The sequence below is a fragment of the Hypomesus nipponensis genome, chromosome 14 (assembly GCF_054491055.1).
Source record: "Hypomesus nipponensis isolate SF chromosome 14, ASM5449105v1, whole genome shotgun sequence".
NCBI classification, from domain to species: Eukaryota; Metazoa; Chordata; class Actinopteri; order Osmeriformes; family Osmeridae; genus Hypomesus; species Hypomesus nipponensis.
In genome coordinates, this window is record NC_140374.1 from 12,052,619 (window position 1) to 12,069,508 (window position 16,890).

Genomic DNA, 16,890 nt, shown 5'->3' on the forward strand with positions numbered 1-16,890 from the left:
ATCAATCAATTACTTTTAGGTAGATTTCCTTAAGCAATGGCAATGCAGGTGCTTTCGAGAGCAATCGTTTAGATTAGCCCACCTGTTCCTTGGGTAAATTCACTAGCTTGTGGGTGCGGCCAATGTGACTCCACCCCTGAATCTCGCCGTCTCTCTGACTGGGACAAGGGGTGGGTATATCGAGGTCCCTGATCCATCTACAACTACTTACTGCCTGCGCCCTGGGTGCTTTCCGTCGGCCAGGGCAGTGAACCGTGAAGAAGACTTTGCAGTGTCAGGTGTTAGCTGTGTAGCCAAGTTAGCGACAATAGTCGTTGTCAGCAAGCCATCACACTTCTGTGCTTGAAAGACAACAAAAGGGGAATTGAATTCAAAGCACCATATACTTGGTGACTGGGATTACGGGATGAGGTTCAGCGTCCCCGGAACGTCGGAGAGCTCTGGGCGCCGTTTAGTGTCAAATTGAAACTGGACAACCGTTCAGAAAAAAAGGACACGGATACATTCTCTAAAGGTTTCGTTAAGAAAATGATCAAATCGTTTTTTCCTCTAAAGAAACTCCGACGTAACGGCAAATACCTTTTTTTCGGAGTTATTCTGATAATTGGAGCTGTCGCCGTGTATCATGAGTTTGTTGCAGCAAATGCATGGAGCTCGCAAACCCGTAAGTAGCTTACCTACGGGGAAAAAGCTTGCAACGAGCTATCTTCTCTATTATCAGGCGTTCCGATCACCAACTTGGTGTTTATTTATCAAAGTGTGTTGTGCGTCTACTTTCATGCCAAGCCATTTCATCTGAAAACAAATGGATTGGAAGTATGTTAAAAACAACTACAGTATTTGTTAAAGGGGATTGAGAGGGCACTCCTGGAGTCACACCTGCCAAGGACAGACATCTTAGATTACTTTCACCCTCGTCTGATAATGAAAGTTTAATGAAATCTACACCATTGACATCCGGCTTAAAAAAGCCCCAATGCCGAAAGGTTTCCATGGTAGTCAACCCATTTTGTAAAAGTAGAACGCATTCAACAGTATGTCTGTTATGACTGTAAGATGACCTCAAACACGAGAGAGAGAAAAAGTCGGAACACAGGCAGTGCTTTTGTTTGTTTGTAATTAGGGGGCGAAGACAAAAACCCTCCGTTGTGCTCATGCAGTCATTTTACCCCTTTCAGCTGTGTCCACCAACTGTTCTCTGTAGGCTACTTCTGCACACAGACAGTCTTGAGAAGGGTCAGGCCATGAGGGTTACCCTCAAGGGAATGTGTAGATTCACACAGGGGATCCAAACCCCAGCCCCCATCTGTACACACACAGAGGCACCCACCTGTGTGTGTGTGTGTGTGTGTGTGTGTGTGTGTGTGTGTGTGTGTGTGTGTGTGTGTGTGTGTGTGTGTGTGTGTGTGTGTGTGTGTGTGTGTGTGTGTGTGTGTGTGTGTGTGTGTGTGTGTGTGTGCGCTAAGGGGACAGCAACAACCCATGTCTATATGGCCAAAGCTAGACATGTAATCACATGCCTCTGTGTGACAGCAGCCACATTCTAGGTCTATCTGGCTACACACACATTCCTAAGCTCCAGCCCCCTACTCACAATGGGGGTATTCTTAGGGGCAAGAAAACCAACTGTCTCTTGAACCAGCGTCCAGAGAGGGTATTTGTGTGTGCACGTGCACATTGACTGCAATTTCAAGTATGTTTCCCTATTGATTTTTGATGAAACTGTAATTGGATGTTAGTGATGGTATTACCACAACAGTAGACTGTTGCAGTGCCAGTGGAGGACAGATCGAGTTTATTTAGGCTAGTTGTAGCTGCACATAAACTCTTAGACCCATTGCTTTTACCCATGTGAAACTTAAACTGTTGCATGTTCTTCAGTCAGATTTTGTGACGGGGTATGTAAAGTAAGCCTATGTGGCATGGCAACAGTTTATACCTCCCTGTTAAAAATACATTCTAAAATGACTTGTGGTACACATAAAATACTGTGTGTGTGTGCACTCGTGCCTCCACCCCCGTGATAATGACAGACCATACCAGGCCACTAGTAGTTTGAATCTCCTCCCTTCACAACACACATCCAGATTTAATCTATAAAAAACACATCCCTTCTCTGTATTTCTGGAGACATTTTTGATGACTCAAGTGACGAACGCTTGTAGGTCTTCGAGTCACTTTTGTTTCAACTCAGTGGGTGTCTGACTTTCTTTCCACGATGAGATGAATTGTTTTCGTCGGTTGTGTGTGTGTGTGCATCACACACAACTCACACTCAACTTACACTTAAATAGTTTGTTTGCCTGTTTCTCACAAATGTGTAATCAGGAAAATCCAACCTCACCCTCCATCTGTCAACTCTTTACATAGTAAATTTACTGCTTCTATTTGTTTTCATTTCCATTTTCTGAAACACTTAAACCTTTGTTCGTTTCCAATATTTGGTTAAGCATAGATCCTTTATAGTTAGGTATTTACTTACAGTTTTAGCATCCCAGTTAAATACTAGGCTGTGTTGAAGGCAGCCATTTATGTGTTCAAACTGAAATGCATATATAGGCTTTACATCCTGAGAAATTTGGTCTTAGAAGGCCCTTGCATGGTTCCCTGTGGTAATTGGGTCAAAATGTCTTAAGATATTCAATTTGCACATGATACACATACGACAAAACCCCCCAACAATTATTTGGTTTGATCTTATTCTGGAACGTTTCTCGTTTCAAATGTAATATCATTTTTAAGGTTGGTTTCTGATATTTTGATACCATTTCAATTCATGGGTTATAAGCTCATAGTCTAGAAGTTTTGGGGACCATGTAAAATTAAACACTTATTAGCTAATACATTTGGAAAACCAAACAGGAAAGCACTGATTGTCAATCTAGTTTCTCAACAATACTTCAGAAACATGCATATTTTGCTGAAGGTGCTTCCTCTAACCCATTTTCATTCTCTTTACAGCAGCCAATGAAGATAGCACCTGGAGAAGACCTGCCCCAGGGAGAGAGGTGACACTGGCCACAATAAAGGAGAGACAGGAACAGAAAAAAAAACAAGGGGGGAGTTACATGGTTAACGTGTGTGTGTTTTAGGTTGGAGGAGACGTATCTGATCTAGTCTGGCGCACAAGCTACACCCCACAAGACTGGAGACCAGAGGTTTGTTTTTCTTTTCAGTGCTCTGTGTGTGGCAGTTACTTTACGTAGGGTCACGCTTTAGGATACTTCCTACTGTCTTGTTTATGTTACTGTTTGTGTAATGCAGTATGTGTGCGTCATAGTGTCTGCTTGGGAAGCCTTTCATGTGGAGTTGTCATGTTTCTGCTAAATTAGGTTGTAGCGTTAGAAGACAGATAAACTGAGTAGTAGTAAAAAAAAAAAAAAAAAGTTGTATTTGCACTGGGAGTATAACGCATTCCAACTGTTCCAGTAGTGGCTCTACTGAGAGGTCCTTCAGCTCATACTAAAGGCCAAGATCACTGAATCATGTGTTGGTGTCATAGTGTGTGCAATGCTTGCAGCTGTTTTTGCTGGGACATACTGCACAACTGAGAAGACAATGTAAATGTATATGAATTCGGTTTCGGATGACATTCTCCACCCCTTCTTTTAAACTTTGATAGGAACACATATACACACACACGTACTCATGCCCACGCACACACACACACACAGACGGCTCAAATATCACTGTCTCCTTGGCACTGTCAGAGGTGTAGGTTTACAGCTTATCTGGGCCACAGCTGAAAGTCCGGAGGTCCAGTTGGTGTAGTGTGCTGTATGTTGTTTGTGAGGCAAATGTGGACGTGTTTCTTCCATCTTTATCTCTCCCCCCTCCCCAACACTTTGTGTCTAGTATAAGGGCCAGGCCAACCTGCACATCTTTGAAGACTGGTGTGGCAGCTCCACTGCCAAGCTCCGCAAAAACCTGCACTACCCGTTATACCCTCACGTGAGTCCCTTTCTCTCACACACTGTATCATTTGAACTGGGATCACTACTCTAACATCCCAAACTCTCTGTCCAGTCAAGAACCACAGTGAAGAAACTTGCGGTCTCACCCCGATGGACAAATTATGGCCTCCGGATATTTGGCTTCCTCCACCCCTATACTAATGGTACAGTTCCTTTTCATCTCTCTCTATTTCTTTCTCTCTCGTGCAGTGTCTCGCTTGCAATATCTTGATGGACTTTGAACCATGTCTCATCAATGTGTTACAAGGGGTGTAATCTTAAAACTATTAAGTACTCTTTCAAACTGTCTCTATCGCCCCTCTCAGGAGAGTTTGTGTTTGCCCTGAGCTCTGATGATAACTCTGAGTTCTGGTTGAGTGTTGACGATTCCCCCCTCAACCTGCAGCTGCTGGCCTGGGTGGGCAAGGTGAGTGTGGATGTTCTAGCCTTTGTGTTCCCTCATATTTACAGCATTTGTGCTTGTCGGTGTGCGTTGGTGTTTTGAGCGAAAAATCTATGTGTCCTTATGAGGATGTTGATGTTTGCTCTCAGACGGGATCTGAATGGACAGCTCCAGGCGAGTTTGAAAAGTATGTCAGTCAAATATCAAGACCAGTTTGGTGAGTTAAACATCCTAGTTATAGTGTGTGCATGTGTGTTTATACATGTTGTATGCGCGTCTGTGTGTGTGTGGGGGGTATTGTTTTTTTTTTTTTTTTTTCTCCTCTGCTTGCCCAGGCTTAGAGCCAGGAGGAACACTGGAGAAGGAACAGCCGTGCATGTGCGCACATGCATGTGTGTGTTGATCATTCAAACAGGATGTGGGTTTAAATCTGACTAAGCAAAGTGTCCTAACTACCAAAAGTCAGGTGACAGGTAGAAGCCATGAAAAACGACGGGAGGAGCCCAAGAGAGCCTTGGGATGAAGAAAGTGTTTGTGTGTTTTATAGATAGAATGATACATTGTTTTAATTGATATAATTTGGATCTCAGGCTGTCTGAACAAAAAAAGTACTTCTTTGAGGTGATTCACAAGCAGAATGACAGAGGGACAGATCATATGGAGGTGGCGGTGAGTGACTCATGACTCTCCTTCACCATTTCCTGTATTACCAAGCATCTATTTGTTAGTGCTTGTCGAAATCCCACGTTTGTGTCACATTTGCTTGTGGTGTTTTTTTTCGACACAGTGGCAGCTGAATCAGGAAGGCATGAAATTTGTGGTTATTTCCTCCAAGCATATCTCCCTTTACACCGGTGAGAGCACACACGGGTACTCACATACATACCCACACAGATGCCCGTTGTTCCTGCCTCTGTCTTTAGTGACACAGCCTATAGTGACACAGCCTATAGTGACACAGCCTATAGTGACACAGCCTATAGTGACACAGCCTATAGCAGCCATACTGAACCACAGCGTGTCCACCACTGGCCCCGCCTTCTGCGAGGAGCAGAGAACGGAATCTGGGCCGTCAGTCTCTCCCCCTGCTGTTTCCCCTCCCAGATGAGTCTGCCCTTAAGATGAGCGATGTCGCTCACGTGCCACAAACCGCCGCCAGCCACACCGGCTCCACCAGGAGCCAGCCTAGCAACAGTGACGCCGACATGCTAAGGGAAGACCCCCGAGACACCTTCTACCAGAGTGAGAACTCACACACACACACACACATATACACACAAGTCCTGTGGCACTGAAGTCCTCTTACTTGAATCCTATTGTGTGTGTGTGTGTGTGTCTATGCATGCAGTCCCTCTGATTGACCACAGGTACCTCCAGAGTGTGCTGCCAGACTGCTCGTACAATCCCAGCTACACCATCAAAGGCTTCCCTCTGCTCCGCTACCAGGGCCTACAGTTTGTAAGTGGACCTCGCTGTCCTCCTTGATGATGCGTGCACTTTGGCTGGCGTCAAAGCCCTTTTAGATCATGCTTTGGCTTCTCCCTCCCTCAGGTCCACATGTCCTACATCTACCCTAACGACCACACACGCCTGACACAGATGGAGGCAGAGAACACGTGCTTCTACCACGAGAGTCCCCTCTACCTCGAGAGGTGATACCTCCGGAGAGAGAGATGGGAGAGAGGAGAAGGCCCCTAGAGGGAGTGGTGGAGGGCGGGAGGGCGTAGTGGTGGGGTTAAACTTTGGACATGTCTTGATTGTCACCAGCAGAGGGCCCTGTGTTACCGCAGAGCATAGAAAAGGCGTTGCCATATTGAAGGACAGTACAAATGTTTGAGGACAGGGGAGGGAGCTGAAGGTTTCTATCCCTGTAAACGTGGTATATTCTTGTTTTCCCCCTGTCCCTAGGTTTGGTTTCTCCAGGTATATGAGACTTGACAGGCCAGAGGGGCTGGAGAGAGTCAGAGGAAGTAGGTTGCTGTAGCAAACTATCGCTGATGAAATGCAACGTTCACACTGGACACGTTCACACCCTTTGTTTTCCTCTCTTCCTTTCTGTCTTTCTACGTTTCTGTCTCCTTCTTTCTGTCTCCTCCAATGTTTTTGTTTATGTTCTTGCTGTCTTCATCTTTTATACTTCCAGACTTTGGGTTAAATCAGAAGGCGTTGGTTCCAGATGAGGAGGAGGAGGAAGAGCCGGCGGAGGAAGCCCAGCTCAGAGCCAGGCTCCGCCAGGATAGAGAGAACGCCGTCCTGCCTGACTACGGTGATGACTACGACGATTACACTTTGAAACGCAAGCGCAAACTCTTCTCGGTGCTCCCGCGCAGACCTGTAGACGGCCCCTCATTGAGGGGCAATTTAGATACAGTGCTGCACACTGGTAAAAAGAGGAGGAAGAGAGGGGAGAAGCAGAAACAAGTACAAGAGCGTAGACCAGAGAAAAAGAAGCTAGTGAAAGAGCTGGTACTGAAGGAGGGAGACCAGCTAAAACCTGCAGAAAGACAATCCGAGACGATGCTCCTTGAACAAGCAGAGAAACCAACAGAGGGAGAGAGACTTGTACGTGCAGAAAGACCAGCAGAAGGAGACCAGCTCGAACCTGTGAAGAGACCAGAAGGAAAACCGGCAGAGAGAAACGGGCTTAAACCAGAAGAGAAAGTTGTAGACGGACCAGCAGAAAGACCGGTGCAGAGAGACAAACTCAAACCATCCGACAGAGCAGCAGAAAAACCAGCGCCGGGAGACAAACTCAAAGCAGCTGAGAGACCAGCAGCAACAGACAGAGCACCAAGGGGAGAGGGTCTCCAGAGGCCAGCAGAGAAAACAGTGGAATGGGTGCAGCGCCCCCTGGTGGAGCTAGAGCAGAGTGAAAGAGGCGGGGCTGAGCTGATCCAGCATGTCAAACATCTGCAGCCCACGCCTGCAGCCAGGGATGCCTCCAACTCTCCTTCCCCTTCTCCCAGAACGATGCGGGGAAGGGATACCCATACTAGGCTGCGACAGCCTTTGGTCACCCCACGGTCCATCCATCCCCTGCCTGAGACCCCCAAAGCTCCCATGGGGAAGCCGGAGCCCAGGATCAATATAGCCAGGAAGAGGGGGCGAGAGAGACAAATGGACTCACCGCCACAACTAGTTCTGGACGCAGTCCACAGGGGCCTGGCCCCGCCCCCTTCTGTGACCACAGGGGATAGAGGGTGGTCCCAGGTGAGGAGGGAGAAGGGGCCGATTGGAGAGGGAGATGGAGAAAGAGACATACGAGTGGAAGACCAACTATGGGGCCTGGATGGAGAGGAGGAGGCAGGAGAGGACGACATGGCGTACGACCTCACTCCGGCGCCCGTCTTCGACCCCGAGGTGAACTGGGATCAGACCTTCCAGGTGACGCCCCTGGACCTGCAGATGTTGCGTTCTGATTGGATCGACCTGCGCTGTAACGTGTCAGGCAACCTGTTGATGCGCTCCAGCGACGCCCTCCCCATCGTCAAGACCTTCATCGACAAACTCAACAAGAAGCACCACAAGTGAGCTTATTGTGTGTATGTGTGTGCGTGATGATGATTGCCTGTGTGCTCGTCTGATTGCTATAGTGTGAGGAGACAATCGTAACATTATAGCCCCGATATAACATATGTGTTGCTCCCTGTCCATCCCCAGCCGTTTCTCCCTGGTCAGGGTGGTGAATGTGGAGAGGCGTGTAGACGGAGCCCAGGGCAGCAGGTACCTCCTCGAGCTGGAGCTCAAGGATCTGACTGGACAACACTTGCGCCTGTCACACTACATCTATGCCCTGATTCGCCGACCACGCTCCAGGGGAAAACAGTACCCTCGACACGTCCCTGAAACGGTGCTATGCAACCCTGTGGGGTTTCGCTGGAATCCTACTGCCATGGTCCACTTCATAGTACCAGGTACTTAAACAGTGTACATTCACAGCACATACACTCACACCTTACTCTGCCTCTGACGTGTGTGTGTGTGTGTGTGTGTGTGTGCGCGCTCGCTTGTGCTTGCTAGTTAAGAATCAGGCTCGCTGGGTGCAGCAGTTGATAGTGGACATGGAGGACCTGTACCGTGACACACAAGATCCCAACTTCAACCTCATCATCACTGACTACAACAGCACTGACATGGATGTGGAGAAAGCCCTGCTCACCTCCACTCTCCCCAGGTGTGTGTGCGTGCAGCCGTGTGATGGTGCGTGCCTGACAGACCAGTCTATTGTCACCTTATTAAAGGCCTTTATTGTGAAGCCACGTTTACTTTCCGTGTCAGGTACCAGTATGTGAAGCTCAGTGGGAACTTTGAGCGCTCCGCTGGTCTACAGGCAGGCATCAACCTCATTACTGTGAGTACGACCTCATCATTCTGTGACGCACGCACAACGAAACGAGAGGGCAAGAAGGCATCGATCTCATCCAATGACCTGGTTTCATCTCTCTCGCTCTCTCTCTCTCTGTCCGCAAAATCCCCCCTTTCTCTTTCTGTCCATCTCCCTCTCCTCTCCTCTACCTCCGCCCCTCGCAGGACGAGCACACCATAGTGTTCCTGTGTGACCTCCACATCCACTTCCCCCCCTCCATCATCGACGTCGTGAGGAAACACTGTGTGGAGGGCCACATGGGCTTCGCTCCGATCGTCATGAGGCTTGACTGTGGAGCTACGCCCTCAGAGCCCCGAGGTACACACACGCTCGCACACACACATCCTTATGGAAACTGTTTATGTACATGTGTGCATCTGAATGGACAATACAAACACAATGTGTTAACTGTCAGGCCCGTGTTCATGAATTCTGAAATCAAATGAGATTGTGTTTGTTACAGGCTACTGGGAGGTGAATGGTTTTGGCTTGTTGGGGCTTTATAAGTCTGATCTGGATGCTGCAGGAGGCATGAACACCAAGGACTTCAAAGACCGCTGGGGAGGAGAGGACTGGGAACTTCTGGACAGGTGTGTGTGTATACAATACCTTATTATATTACAGAGCCATATAGTTCCTGAAACGTGCTTTATTCCTCTCCATTTGTTTTAGGCTTCTGCAGTCCGGTCTGGAGGTGGAGAGGATTTACCTCAGGAACTTCATGCATCACTATCACTCAAAGCGTGGCATGTGGAATCGACGCACACAGCACAACAACACGTAGCCATGACAATGCCATGGGCAAGGCCATGGAGACCAGTGCACTTTACCCCCGGCCTATCCTGCCTTACATGCCTTACCTTGACCAATACTCGCTGACGAAGGGTCAAAAGGGCAGGACTGTGGCAATTCCTGATACAGGATTGAGATGTATCTCCTGTCACTCAAACTCTCATAGACTGTGACTACATGAGTTGATGTGGAAGATCACTGCCTGGAAGATGCTACTGATCATTGTTTTTGTAAGACAAAACTGTGTACTTTATACATGCAATACTACTGAATGATTGCCTTTTGATATCCTTCGTTAAGAGGATACTAGTGATGAATCATTTGCGAAGCGATATCGGTGTTCACCAGTGCCTGAAGATAATACTGTTGACTGCTCTGGGTTGGAGCATTATAACCTGCACTGGTCGGCACTGTGCTAAGCTGATTTAACCAAGGGAACGATGGCCTTTGTCCAATCCTACTCAGGCACACCTTCGTACACACACAAACACACACACACGCATATCTCAGCTACTCACGGACACATTGTGACTGTATAATTGTTGTTGGCTGAATTTTGTTTGTGCCTGTGTGGGCAGGTGTTTGGTTAGGCCACTGTAGATTTGCAAAGGGCCTTGTTTGTACAAGATTGAGACTGTATTTATTGTATCAATGACAATATTTATTGACTGGTATGTTTTGTCACTGCAGGAATGTTTCCAACGTCTTTTTGAAAGACTATCTGAAATATGAATTAATTGGATCTAGTGATGTAATAAAACTTGTAATGTACATTATATTTATTCAGGTATTGGCGGTAAAGGGATTAAGACAAAGCATCAAATGTCAACCAAATGTGCTTTATCAAACCTGTTGAATGTAAGGATGTGCCTTCTCTATGATAATTATAATGAGCATCAGGTGGGTAGAACTGGTGCCATTATCAAAGGTCTTGAGAGTAACTTGCTAAAAACAAAGATGTGATCATCAGCTCTGTGTGGAGGGTGAGCCCCTCTGGGAACCCGACTGGGGAATCGGGATCCACACCTCATGTGTTCCTGATGGAGCCCAGATCTTGGGGGTGAAGCAATAGACAGTAAAAGGTCATTTTGCATCCGTCTGAATATCCACATATGTTGTAGAAAAACTTGGTAAAGGATTTAGGAAGAAAAAAAACGAAATGAAAAAGCCAACCATGTGATGTTTTGTACTGTATAAATCAAATGTTGTTTTCAAGGCAGCTTTTGCTACATTTCACATTCCTTGTTGGAGCCTGTCCTTTCTATTACATGATGTGTCCTGAGTACAAATACAAAGATGTCGGGGCTTTCGCAATCTGAGACTGACGAGACAGCTGGGATACAAGATGGCCTCCTGGTCTTTCACCTGTCTGTCTCTGTTACCTCGTCCTTCTCCTTTTTTGGTATATTTGGGTATTACCTGTTTTCTCAGGAAAATATCTACGGTCTTGACAATTTCAATAAAGAAATTTCCCTTTATTTCCTGTCATGAAAATAATTCATTTCCAGTTGCAAAACGTCTGGGTATTCATTCCCCACATGTATTGTCGGGAATGTATTTTGAGGTTTTTAATAATTCTGATTATTTTATATTTTTTGTGGGAGATTTAGAGATGTAGTTTGCTTAGCGGAACTTTAAATGGAGTAGCACACCTGCACAAATATGGCCCACAAACCACACTTACCTCATGTATGCAGACAATCTTGGCCTTCAGCATCACTTAGATGCCTCTGACTTCACCCTGTCACTCAAACTTCACATAGAGGTGCTCAATACTGTCAGCCCAAGGTTGTATCCTCGTGTGTGTGGATGTCCATTGTTTATTCTTGGACTGGTATTCATTCCAATGAAGAACAGATGCTCTGTTAAGCATGCGTAAGAAAGTTATATGTCTCTGTAACATACCTACTGAATAGCAGGACTACAGAGACTTATATATTGTAATGTGAATTGTATATATTGTAATTGCTTTGATAATGATATACGTGTGCAGACCTTCCTGATGATGTGTCTAACAAAACATTTCATGCATGATGATGGAGGGGTTTTGCTTAATATTATACAATGGTCTGTCTTAAATTCCATGACAGCAAAATGACCGCCATTCTAATAGTTAAGGACTAGTGGCCTTGTCTACAAACAAAACATCATGTATGGGATCTTTTATTGTTTGCAATTATTTCAATCTTAGCTTACTCTAGTCCATCTGTGTAATTCAAATAGAACAGGTGGCTATTTACAAGTTTATTGTCATTTACATGTGGCAGCAACATTTGGCAGTTTACACAAGCATTGGTTGAAATGTACATAATAAAAAAAGAACAGAGTTTGAGAAAAATACTTGTTACAAGAGAGCCTTCACTTACGAAAAAGACCGTTTAATAGATATGCTATATACTATGCATGCAACCGTAAATACTAAGCAAGAGGAACAATGACATGAACAGAAACTGAACCGGGGTCTGACATCATTTCTGATTTTTATGTAGTTGATTTCACAAGGCTTACTGACAAGGCTTCTTAACCCTCACTGCTCAATAAACACTTTTTAATAAGGTATTCTATCCCTTTTTGCAATCAGAGAGCTGACATCTTAATTGCCTTCTTTTCTCCACTCCTCTTTTCCATGGCCAACATTGGTTTCTGTCATAGATGACTTCAAGATGAAGATGTTTTCAAGTCAAGTCACGGATGTTTTCAAGTCCTCAGGCCATCATTATTGCAACCTGAGATTTTGCACTTCAAACATATCGCATGTCTGTAGAAATCAACTTAAATATCTGCCTTTCACCCCCCTGTCCTATCAATCTACACCAACCTTGCTTGTACTTCCTAACCCCCTTTCATGTTCTCTTTGCCTCGCTCCTCTTCTCCACCATCTCTGTGTTGTCATCAACTTGCTGTCGTGAGAACACATCCTATTGGCCACCAGCAGCATCGAACATCTTCTTCCTGCCCTCCATGCCAGACATGGCCTCCACATTTTTACGCCAGTCACCCACCTCCAAGTTCATCTCCTGTGAGGGGCAAAACAGACCACATTTGGTCACAAGAGAGTTAACAAGTGTATAAATGAATTATGGGCCAAGAAATAACAAACAACTCATGTCATTGCAGCATGACTCATACTGTAAGGGATGTGACCTGTTAAACAATGCGAGGGGCTTTGTGCGTCAACCAAAACGTATGCGTTGATGTGTGTGTGTTTGTGTGTGTGTGTGCATATATGCATGCTTGGGTGTGTGTGTGTATCGCCATGCTGGTACCTTTTCGTTTTGTTTGATGTCCTCCTTCTTCACAGACTTGAGATTAGCTCTGAGGTCCATGGAGCCTTTGTGTTTGGAGCCCAGCAAAGCTCTCATCATCTCATCTGCAGACACTCTCACCTTCCTCAGAGCAGGCTTCTTAAACTTCCCACCCAGGTCCAGCACTTTCAGCTTCAACTCATGGATCTAGATCATGGATGTATTGTAATCGTAATGATTGCAATGAGGATATGCTAACCTCCAAGATTCAAATTATTCTCTTAATTATTATTTTGGTGTAATTTCTCTAATATCTTCATGTCCTTCTAACTGAGGCAATGTACTTTTACATTTAGTAATTTACCAGACGCTCTTATTCAGAGCGACTTACAATAAGTACAGGGACATTTCCCAGAGGCAAGTAGGGTGAAGTTCCTTGCCCAGGGACAAAACGTCATTGGGCACGGCCAAGAATCGAACCGGCAACTTTCTGATTGGAAGCCCGATTCTCAAAGCACTCAGCCTTCTGACCCCCTATTGTAATGTTTTGTATTTTTTTTGTGCATGGGTATGGAAGTGTCTTGAGCTATATGAAGGTGTGTAGCTATTGATGTTGAAGTGTGTATTTGAAGGCATACATCTTTGTTGTTCTTGACAACTTTGGCCTCATAGTCGTAGCGCTCCTCATCCACCACGTCGACCTTGGCATGAAGCTGCTTACACAGTTTCTAAACAACAACCAAAGCAATACATAAACAAAAGTCTATATTAATGTTCAAGGGGTAATGCATCTGTCAACATTTAAGGGGATGTAACCTGCCCTGTATTGGAGTCGACACCATATGTCCAATCCACTTACATTTAATTCTCCATCAAGGCGTGAGGTGTATTTATAAGTGTATTTGATATGAGGGAGAAGCCTCACGTTTCTTCTGATCCTGCCCTGATTGTTGCCTTGCTGTGTCTGTCACTCACTTGCAGGTCTTCCAGGGGAAGGCCAGACAACTGCAGAGGCGGAAGTTTCTCTCCCAGGTAGCGAACCTTTTCCTCATCCCTCGCCACTGTCTCTGCCTCGAGTTCCTCCATTGCACGGGTCAACAGGAGGATCTGGGATGGATTGGGATGGTAGAATGAAAACATAACTGGACTTGGATGTGTGTGTAGAAGAGCAGGGTACAATTTTCTTGGTCTGCTTTGTTGCCATATGCTGTAACTTCTTGAGCTTTTACCTTGAGTGACAGCTTGCGGGAAGCTGATATCTTGGACTTGGGCTACAAACAAAACCCAATTTAAATAATGTAATGTTTAATATATTGTTATTATAATGATCATATAATATTCAGTTCAGTAAAAACATCAGAATCAGTTAGAAATGCTTGGAGTTCAAACTATGCAAGGTACAAGTTTGAAATAGGTCAACAATAGCACTTGTCACTGTGTTATGTGACAAGTCTAAAACATACTGTGCATTAGTTGCACAGCTAGTGGCCCCATAGTTTCTCATTTGTCTGTTGTACCGGCAGCCAGACAGTTCCACCAACTATCTCAACATCAGCGCAAAGTCCTAACCCTAAGATCTTCAACCCTGAGTGTAGGAGGTTGGGACATTTTAATCTTGCAGACATTCTGTCGACAGGGGTCACACACCATACTGTACCTTGGCCTCTGCCTTAGGAGCCATGGGCATGGGGGCTTCCTGAGGATAGACATTGACACAGGAAGACAGTCAGTTTGTCATCCCTCACATCCACGTAGAAAATAGACACAGAAAGTCAGTTTGACATTCATCATACTTGTACATGCATACAATATAGGCATGTTGCTTCATGCAATACTAATGGTTGATGTTGAGGAAAACTCACATCACTGTGATGTCATGTTGAATTCAAGGGAGAAAATAAGAGCGATAAGGAATCATACAAAAACACAGATCGTTTTTAAAAACAACAGGCAAATCGTTTTTAAAAACACATCAACTTTTAACTTTTAAAAGACATACAGTATTACTTACTCGTCAGCCATTGTGGAGGCTTCGATAGAAAGGAAATCTGTGAGCCAGGTAGAACTCTCCCTAAAGCAAAAGGATAACACGGGGCACAAATGTGTATAGGCTACGTGAGCAGCAATAAATCACCTTCAACTTGACACTTAATCACAAAGATAATAAACTATGATTGATACCAGTAATAAACTGAATGATCAACGGGAGTACCTTGGTTCTGCGAAAGGATGCTCTGGGCTCCTACTACACTAGCTTTTGGTTATATCCGACAGTCAAAATAGCGCGTGTTAATTATAGCGCGCCGCAACATAGGTCGCCTCCGCGCAATATGAAAAACTCGCGGACCGCCCAGCGACACGATGACACCACTGATCATTCGGTCAGTCACGAGGGATTATTGGAAAAGATGCGCTTGTTAGCTGAAGAACCTCTGAAATACATTCACAGCAAGATGTGACCAAATCTATAGTCTAAATCTAATCTAGCATTACATTGGAAAATTATTGTAATGATTATTATCAATAAAATGTATAGTTGGATGTACGCTATAGATTTTTGTGATGTTTCAATAATTGCACATTACTGACATTTCAATATTGCATGGAGTGTAAGCCTTCACCCTGATTATGAGTTTGTGTGCTGGTGGGAATGTGTGTATCTGTATTTGTGTGTGTGAGAGAGACTGTTACGTTTTCTGAGAAGTACAGGATGGAAGGTTCGGTTTGAGGTCTTCCATAGCAGATGTCTGAGCTATTTTACCCTAACCCTAACCTTTACTGCTATATCTGTACTTTACACAATGCGCCATCACATTGTGTCTACGAAGGAGTTATGCCAAGCAGCTGTTACACCATCCATCACACATAACAGACTAACTTGGCTCCAGCTACCCCAGCCCGCTTTCCAACCTTCCCTCCAACCCAGGCAATCTCTTCACCTGAACCTTTTCTTCAGCCAAAGCCCTCTCCCTATGTCCCAAGCCCCAGCTAATTCCATTCTGCAGGGATCTTTCCGTTTCTCTCTCTATAACTATCCAGATCCCATCCCTGTATTCCCAGCCCCAACCCTCTCTCCAGTCCTCTAATGTAACAGTCTCTGCTACATTGTCCCAGCCTCTCAAGCTTTGGGATCAGTTCACATGTTCACACGTGGGCTTAGAACTCTGAATGGGAATGTCTGACTGTGATTGACAACATTTTGTGTTTCTAGCATCACATTCAACCACATAACTCTTTGCACTGTAGTGTAGGCCATGTAGCTGGTCAGATGGTGAGATGACGGGATGAACATTGACTGGTAGGTCCCCTGATGTGTGCAATCAACAGTTATTTGTGTCTAACCAAGTTCTAATCATATGTATAAGGTGTCACTAACTATGTAAAACACTGGCGTTGAACATATACACTATGTCCCTCTACACCAGAGACCAATCAGACAGTTACGATGTTGGAATGGCCAACAGCCAGCAGAAGACCAAGATAATAAAGGGTTGACTACTGGTTAAGAAGCACCCATTCTATATAACCATCCAGAAAGCGCTGTCTGTTTGCCATTTAGTTTCAACTGGATTTGTAAAAAGGCACCTGTATAAAGGTGCTTAATAAACGTGCATCTTCATTTTCATTATAGAGTCACACTCTGCATACCCAACCTTTTCCCCAGTCTGGAATTTACAGTTCTACAATGTACAAATGTAAGGGGAAACAGAAGCATGAACCAATATTTCAACTCTTTCCATAATCACCTTTCATGAAATCCCCACAAAACTGACATCAAATATAAAGCACACTGCTTATCCAACCGACAGAAACTTTATTGATGGCCCCAGTCCATCATGACCTTTTATAGGGTGCCTTGGGACCAGAGCGAGCACCAGGTTCTTAGGATGGTATGAATATCTGTGTACAACTCACTCCTTAAAATATCAGCCTATCCTTTCACAACCCCCCCAAGGCAGGTTGAACTGAAGACTGGCTCACATAAATCCACCTAGCAAAAAATATCAGGCTGGGTCGAATGAAGCTCTTAAGTCAAAAAGCACACACTGACTTAATTATTAATTCATTATTATATCAATTATTATATCCATTAAAATAAAGCGTGTTTTTGTTCGAATGTGTGACTTTACA

At 44.9% G+C, this 16,890-nt stretch overlaps 2 protein-coding genes across 2 annotated transcripts; one reads left to right on the forward strand and one right to left on the reverse strand.

Annotated features, from left to right (window-relative positions):
• The first annotated feature begins 225 nt into the window (after nt 1-225).
• On the forward strand, nt 226-10,992 carry b4galnt3b (beta-1,4-N-acetyl-galactosaminyl transferase 3b). Its single transcript, XM_084671448.1, has 20 exons — nt 226-664; nt 2,962-3,008; nt 3,093-3,158; nt 3,856-3,951; nt 4,027-4,117; nt 4,280-4,380; nt 4,506-4,573; nt 4,947-5,025; nt 5,144-5,210; nt 5,461-5,598; nt 5,705-5,814; nt 5,908-6,008; nt 6,265-6,326; nt 6,500-7,883; nt 8,017-8,270; nt 8,377-8,530; nt 8,635-8,707; nt 8,887-9,040; nt 9,186-9,312; nt 9,395-10,992. Exons 1-20 carry the CDS (start codon nt 529-531, stop codon nt 9,504-9,506), a joined length of 3,420 nt encoding a protein of 1,139 aa, XP_084527574.1. The 5' UTR covers nt 226-528; the 3' UTR covers nt 9,507-10,992.
• A 751-nt stretch (nt 10,993-11,743) lies between these two features.
• tnni1c (troponin I, skeletal, slow c) lies at nt 11,744-14,810 on the reverse strand. Its single transcript, XM_084671450.1, has 6 exons — nt 14,417-14,810; nt 13,989-14,030; nt 13,735-13,866; nt 13,398-13,487; nt 12,781-12,966; nt 11,744-12,531 (listed from the first exon to the last, which is right to left on the reverse strand). The coding sequence occupies exons 1-6, from the start codon at nt 14,444-14,446 to the stop codon at nt 12,433-12,435; spliced, it is 579 nt and encodes a 192-aa protein (XP_084527576.1). The 5' UTR covers nt 14,447-14,810; the 3' UTR covers nt 11,744-12,432.
• Nucleotides 14,811-16,890: the final 2,080 nt, after the last annotated feature.